Source organism: Sinocyclocheilus grahami, unplaced genomic scaffold (assembly GCF_001515645.1).
Source record: "Sinocyclocheilus grahami isolate Dianchi unplaced genomic scaffold, SAMN03320097.WGS_v1.1 scaffold1231.1, whole genome shotgun sequence".
Lineage (NCBI taxonomy): Eukaryota > Metazoa > Chordata > Actinopteri > Cypriniformes > Cyprinidae > Sinocyclocheilus > Sinocyclocheilus grahami.
This window is the reverse complement of record NW_015506410.1, coordinates 73,741-81,773: the sequence shown is the minus strand read 5'-3', so window position 1 is coordinate 81,773 and position 8,033 is coordinate 73,741. Positions and strand designations below refer to the sequence as shown.

Sequence of the window (8,033 nt, the reverse complement as noted above, 5' to 3'; positions counted from 1 at the left end):
AGCTAGCACTAGAACAAAGTAGAAAAACATCATAAAAAGAAACTGATTTATGTGGCATGACTGTTGTTGCGCAATGTTTTTGGGAGTGTTTGTTGTGGGAGATCACTGTTTACGGCTCGTGTACACTTATAGGAGCTGTATTGTGTCATTACGGTGTGTTTTATGATTGAAGTGGCATTCAGAAATTAATCTGCGTGATGAGGGTGCCGTGCTAAGTGCAACAAAACAAACCACCTCCGCTTAAACGCCTCTATTCAAAACACTTTGGACCGTTCCTTGCCATTATTTGTACTGAAACTGTGTGCATGCTCTCACATGAATACTGATTTCTTCACAAGCCATTGATTTTAGCGTTCAGTGCAGACTAAATTTGTTTTGCGTACTTGACTAAAGATGCTTGTCTTGCAGTGCAGTATTTGGTAAAGTTCAACATGGGGGAAAATATCTCTCAACCAATCAGCTGATGTTAGCTGACAGCACAGAGGCTTTTTGTGCAGCGCTACTGTGAAAGTGTATAAGCAGATACTGTCTCAGGCTAATGAGGTATTATTTTTCAGATAATCTAATAATTCAGAGAGTGAAAGAAGCATTATTGATTTGGGCTTTTTTTCATCTTTAACGAAGGCAAAGAGTGTCTGGAGAATGGCTTATTAGTGTGTCTGCAAACTTTTCCTGTATGCACATGATGCCAATGACAATAACAGCTTTCAATACATCAAAACGCTGCTGAGATAAAGCCTCACTTCCTGTTTACCATCATTGCAATCATCTGTTTTTGGAGTGTTAGAGATTAAATGGCTTTGGAAATTAAAATAAATTTGGCCTGAATCTTATGGACTGTTGGCTGAATGTTTGATGCATATGGCACTCAAAATGGAAAACAATTTGGGAGTTTCAAAGTCGTCATCTGATTGGTTGAATTCTATAGGTTTTCTGGGAGACGTGTGTTCTAAGATGAACTGCTGTTGTGATGCCAAAGCCCCTCATGGAAGAAGAAAGCCAATGTGTTTAAAACTGCCAGTGATCGCTTACCAGGATCAACTAAACACGGGATTTTTTTTTTTTTTTTTTTTTTTTTTAAGTATGTGAAGTTCACGGCATATACTCTACACCACTGTTGCAGTAAACTTTCACAACAATCTTGGATGAATTATTTATTAGATGCACACCGGTCTGTTATTGTAGGGACATTGAATTCATTCCCCAAATCATGACACTGAACAAAGCAAATTGTGATTGGTTGCTTTACATGTCAGTCAGATGGCCTCTTGGGGATCTTTGGCCAATGGAAGCTGCAATGGAGTCCAGACCTTCTGCCGTCAGTCTGAAGATCTGACTACGCAAGACTAGACAAACTGTGTAAGAGCTGCCATGAAAAAACTATTGTGAATCTGTTCAAAATGGTAGAATGGCAAATGGTTGACCTTGAAAAACTGGTACTCATAGCATTTCAAGAAGTGCTTTGCAAAATGGATAGAAAAAATTGTGAGTTTAACCCTTTCACACATACGTTTAAAGACATAATGAAATTTTGACCAGTGGTGGTGCTGTTACCAAAGCTCAAGCATCCTTTTCCTTTCATCCTCAGAAACATCAAAAAGAAGCAACAACGAAGACTTTTTGAAGCATTTTAATGTAATCATCAGTCTTTGCTATGAACAAAAGTACTTTATAATGAGTCAAAATATGTCCCGATGGGACGACTTCCCCATAGAGAGGAGATTCTTCATAGGGTGTTACTTTGGTATTCCCTCGTCTTGAATATCAAACTGCCGGTTGGGTGTTGTGGACTCAAGCATAAGCTCGTAAAGGTGTCCGATCTGCTCATCTTGAAAGTCTTTGAGTTTCTCTTCTGATAAATCAGCACCAAATGCCAACTTCTTGATTCCCACCGCTTCCAGCACCTGTGTCTGTAGGGTGTCTTTGTAGTTCTACACAGGAAATAAGATGGAGAAAAAAGCATTACTTATGAAAACATAAGCAACTTGTTGAACATTGGTGACGTGACCAAAGCCTCAACATCCGTGTGCCTGTTATCGTGTCTTTGATTGATTTTACATTCAGACACAAGTGAGGTATTAATTTGATAAAGCGCTATTGATTTACTATAACAGACTGTGACAGAATGATTTATATCCATTTATTGGAGATTCATTGATTGCAATTCACATGATGAAACACAGGTCATTGGGGTTGCTGGGGGAAATGTAGGATCAGTGAATCCACAAGGTCTAATGGAGGTCAATGCCTACTGCTCTCTCGCAGCCTGCTAAAATCACTCCCCTATATCAGTGATTAACATCTGTATGAAAGTTCCAAACAGGTCTACAAAAAGTCTTACAAAACTGACAATTCTTCTACTTTCAAGTAAAGTTGGCCTTCAACGTATCAGAGTTGCAGGTTCTTTTTGTTAACTTCTTAAAGAATGGTTAATCCATTGTCGAAACATACTGACTCTTCAAAGTGCATTCTTCAACTGTTTTCATGATGCACTATTGCATTGTTCTTCAAGGTCTACATTATTTTGCTCACCGTGGACAAAACAGCATCAAAATATTCTCACAGACTGTGTTTTATACTGAATGTACAGCACCACAATGAAAGCAATGAACAAACATACAGCGTGACCATTGTAGTCCGATACATTCGTTTACAGAGGTGTAAAGAGTACCTGAATACCATACTTGAGAAAAAGTACAGACCTTACAGCGAAAGTTAGCAACAGTGACTCAATTACGTCACCAATTCCAATATTACTTGAGTAAAAGTCTTAGGTGTTGAGGACTAGTGCACCTTTGATCCTACATTCAGCCTACATGAGTATAATGCTGTTAAAATCAGATACTCTAAGAGAAATGCCAGTGAAAAACAAGAAAAAACTGATTTGCGAGAAAATAAATCATGCTTATTTTCTGAAATCAAAATAAAACTGAACACCTCAAAATTGCAATAAATCAATGTCGACACAACAGCCTCTTAAACCAATATCCTTCAAAACAGTTCTCGGCCATGTCCTCATCTCATATATGAAGCACCTGTGATTCACAACTACCTGCTAATGCACTAGTATTCACATAAAATAGCCATGTTGACAAGTTTGGGTGAGTAAGGGCAAAACACACAAGATATAGTACCTTCAATGCCCTGTAGATAGCAATATCACTTCTTTAGTAGCACAAAATGCTGCAGAAAAAGTTCGGTGCCATGCAAAATGTAAAAAGTAGTTTAGGGCTAGGCGATATGTAGGGATGGGTACCGAAACCCGGTATGTAATTGGTCCCGGGGCTAAATTATGAAAGACCGGAGTATCGATAAGCTCTGACGTTAACGGTTCTGCTATCGATACTGGAGAAATTAAGAAAACACTCATACATTTATTATTGCTATAGTTATTATCTTGCAAATTCTATCTCTAATGCACTAGTGACTGTTTTATTAAGCCTGTGGCTGTTTTATTAAGCTATTTTAATTTTTTTTTATTTAGATTTTGGCTTCTAAGGATTACAGCCGTGTTTCTTCTAGCGCAACTTTTTCTCTTCACAGCTGTGCGCATTCATTCCTCCCTAAATCCCAAACTTAAAGTCAGAATCAGCACAATTGGTGATTGTTGAAAAAAGGCCATCTTATAGTGTTGATAAATTGCGGGACATGTTTGATAGTAAAACGTTGAAAGCACAATCTGCACAGAGGGCGCTGTTCCCCATGCTGAAATGTGTGCACACGACGCGGTCCAAAACGGACAAGCTAATTACACTTTGAGCTTCGGGCACGTCCAAACGATCAAATACACACAAAATATGTCAAAATGGCGTTAACATACTTGGAGAGTATTTACTTAAACACATTTTATGTCTTAAGTGGATGAGAACAGTTGGGAGAAAATCCGATGCGTGTCAATATATTGTCTTAAAGTGACAGACTGGCGCTTGGGCCATCAGTTAATCAAACAACAAAATGCAAAGACAAAATCACTCACAGCTCTTAATCTGAATTACGTTATAGCTTTAATAAGTATCGATCTATCAACAGGGGCGGATTTAGTGAATTGGGGGCCCCAGGCAAAATATAGGAATGGGGCCCTATACATTTGCACACATTTTCCTAGATCAACCTTGAGGTTCCATTTTGTTGTTTTCAGTGTAAGCCTGTGTGCAAAGGCTGTCTAATTCTAAACTTTAAAATACATTTATTTTTAGTCGTTTTAACTACAAATTTAAATAAAACTGAAAAAATAATTAAAAGGCAATTATACATTTACACACCTAAAATACATATATCAAGAGCATGCTCACAGATGAGAACAAAACAGCGTTGGATGAAGTGGATTAAAGCCCTGCACGGGTCTCAAATATAGGCCCAAGCCCGTCTTTTTTCCCCTTTTCCCAAAAAAAGTTATACTTCTGTTTCAGCTATTAAAATAGTTCAGTTTTATATGTAATGGAAAAGTAATTATATTTCGTTTCGTTCTTTATAAAGTAAATTTAGAAACAACACTTGGAGTATTTTTTGTCGTTAAATGTAAGTTTTTTTGTTTTTTTAAGTAAAGGCCAGTGGCAGACATTGAATTGATCATAGCCTATAGCCTATCAATTTAGCCTTCTCAAATCATCAGGACTTGCCTAAAATAAAATCTATATATAAAACAGTTCAAGTATATCACAGTTTAAATGTTTAACCTAGATAAATGTGCATATCCAATCGTTTGCGGAGGAGTGGAAGCTGAAGCTCTGCAGGACATGGAGGCGCCAGTGCGATCACTTGCATTTTTTTCTAACAGTGGAAACAACTTAAAATACGCAGTCATTTTTGCTCATAAAGGTAAGAGTAATACATCATCATTCTAAACTGTAAAGGGTCTAGTTTTATTTGTGTGCACTCACAATATCAACAAATCGTTGTGCTTTTATAAAATAAAGAAAACAAACGCTTTCTGCCGTCTCGGTCTTGAACAGGAGCGCTTCACAATGATGAACCTAAACTCAGACATGATCAAAATATATAGAAAGCTTTAAATTAATACTTTAAAACGAAATAATTCAAATCGAAAATAGACTCCTAATCAAATAAACTCTTTCATTATGTAATCCGTGCATTTTTCTCTAAAGGCACATCCAATTAGGAGATGGTGAGTCATTTTTTCATCACTATAATTGATGAAAGGCCCGATTATAATTTGCGTTTTATTTTATAATTCCGTACAGTTAAAAAATAAAACACTAATTATAATGGCATATATGTAAAACTTTGTCCTATAATTGTATAGCTGCTTTTTCTGATTTTTATGTTGCTCTGTTCTGAATACCTGAAAATTTAAAGAATTTGCTGCAAGCAATTTTGTATGATATGTTAATTATTTATATTTTTTATCCATGCAGCAAATGCTTTAAAAAACGGCTTTAAAATTAGTTTATTGCATTCCAGACGCTTTTAAAGTGCTTTTCACTATACATTTTACGGGTAGCTTGAATGTAAACATTGTCATGAATTTGTTGTATTCCCATTTGCAAAATAGGCAACAAATTAATTGTTGTAGGCTAACCCGATCTCATGAAAGTGCGTATAGCATGATTTTCTGCTTCTATTTGGCGTAATATTTCTATGCAGAAATTGACTTTGGCATGCAAAAGACTGATAAATTCATAATTAACGGCATGGGTTCAATCTACAGAAATATGGGACACACAATACAGCCGTAGGTGCCACAGACTCGGAGGTTGTCGTGGTAATAAACACTGTAAACAGCAAACGTTCGCGTGTCAGCGCTTCAGCGCTTTATCCTACATGAAAAGCATTTTAGGGGGCCCTTAGCTTTTGGGGGCCCAAGGCGGTCGCCTACCTTTGCCTAATGGGTAAGTCCGCCCCTGCTCTGCAGTGAATGGGTGCCATCGTAGCTAATAAAAACATCACAATAATCCACAAGTAATTTACTCCAGTCCATCAATTAATGTCTTGTAAAATGAAAACTACATGTTCGTAAGAAACAAATCCATCATTAAGGCATTTTAACTTTAAACAGTTGTTTCTGGCCAAAATTCATAATAATTGACATATTTGCTTAGAACTGTTTTTTTAAATGGTTTAGCCCATTTTCACTTGTAAACGATGCTTGATGACTGGAGAAAGCAATATTATGGATAGAGGCACTCATATTTTAGCCATATTTGAAGCAACGGTTTGAAGTTAAAAACATCTTTTGCTTCACAAGACTATTATTGATGGACTTGAGTCGTGTGGACTACTTCCAGATTATTGTGATGATCAGCTGTTTTCAGTCTCATTCTCATGCCACCCATTCACCGCAGAGGATCCATTGGTGAACAAGTGATGTAATGATAAGTTTCTCAAATCTGTTCTAATGAAGCAGCAAACTCATCTACATCTTGGATCACCTGAAGGTTAATTAAGGGACTGAGGGAGTTAATTTTCAGCAAATTTTAATTTTTGGGTGAAATGTTCCTTTAAAGCACCATGTAAATATCACAGTATATGAATCATTCAGTACCATATTAACTATCCTCAACCATCACTGTACTATGGTATCACCTTAGTACTTTTGAGAGGGGTACCAGTAGCACTAATACAATGTAGTGCTTCAAAACAAATACAGTATATATATAGAAATGCTAACTTTTAAAGAAAGGAAAAGTGTTCTGCAAGAATAGTTGAATAAACATATCTATTACATGGAGTGTGTGTGTGTAGTGACCTGTGAGGAGACTGAATGTGCAGCGTGTCCACTGGTCCATATCTATGTCGTAAGAGTCAATGTGTCTAACCAGGATGCGGTCATTGTTGTAGTCCAGATCGTTCCCCCCCAGCACATACAGCTGCCTTTTTACTGCCGCCATCACATGGTACACCCTCCTCTGCAACATGGGACTGCGTGCTAACCATTGATTCTATGACAGAGAGGGAATAACAAAAGAAAGAGAAACACTTTCATTAGTAAATAATAATAATTAAATCATTTTAAGTTATAGAATTAATTGAAACATTTAACATATTCTAGTGCATGTGTGTGTGCATTTATTTGTGATAGGTGTGTGTATACGCAGAGATTGCATGAGCAGTGGTGAGTGAAAGTGTGAATATACACGTGTGTGTTTGGCGACCATCTGTTGAGGGTAGTGTGGGTGGGGGGTTGCTGTTCCTGGCAGGTGAATGCAAAGCCACTTTGAATACCAATGAGCCTCTGCCTCCTGTTCTTTCCTCCCTTCTTCTTTCTTTATACCTCTTTGAAAAATACAGTTGCAGTGACCACAGAAGTTCTACAATACTTATTCTTATGTCTTTTTAAATGTAACATTAATAAATTACAGTGGTGTGTAGAGGTGGGTTTGCTGCTTTTTTTTTTTTGGAGCATTTGCCCAATGTGAATTAATATTTCATTTCCATTCGATGTTAAATGCAGTTTGTATGTTACAGGCGTATGCAACACCACTGACTTTAATCTGGGTAGATGCCATATTTCATTTTTCACAAATAGATGCACAGTCCTTTCAATAGGTTATAATGTTTTTACTTTGTTGTCAATCATTTAGCTGACAAGGCACTAAAATATGTCTTATTAAAACAACCCTTGGTAATACAAAAATATAATGTATAATACATTGTAACTATAATATGGTAACTACATCAAGGTGTATTAATTATTAATAATTTTTAACCAGCAACCATTACAGTATTTATTTAATATTTATATTAATGTATTAAAATAAGTTACATTATATTTTTAGTAACTAAAATAATGCAGTAACAAGCATATTGTCTGTATTTTGAAGAAAGAAGTCTCTTACGCTCACCAGTGCTATATTTATTTGACCAAAAATACAGTAAAAACAAAAATATTGTGCAATATTATTTCAATTTAAATTAACTGCTTTCTATGTTTATATATTTACATTTATAGAATGTTTTAAAATATATTTGCCAGTGATGGCAAAGCTCGATTTTCATCAGTCGTCAGTGTCACATGATCCTTCAGAAATCATTCTATTATGCTGATTCTAATATTCTGATATCTATCTATCTAT

General features: G+C 36.3%; 1 protein-coding gene across 1 annotated transcript in view; it reads right to left on the bottom strand.

The window, feature by feature from the left end:
* Window positions 1-1,736: 1,736 nt before the first annotated feature.
* Window positions 1,737-8,033, bottom strand: part of LOC107568285 (succinate dehydrogenase assembly factor 3, mitochondrial-like) — a 19,986-nt gene continuing 13,689 nt past the window's right edge. Inside the window, 1 exon segment of the mRNA XM_016254216.1 lies at window positions 1,737-1,931. Within this exon segment, the coding sequence (XP_016109702.1) occupies window positions 1,737-1,931 (195 nt within the window).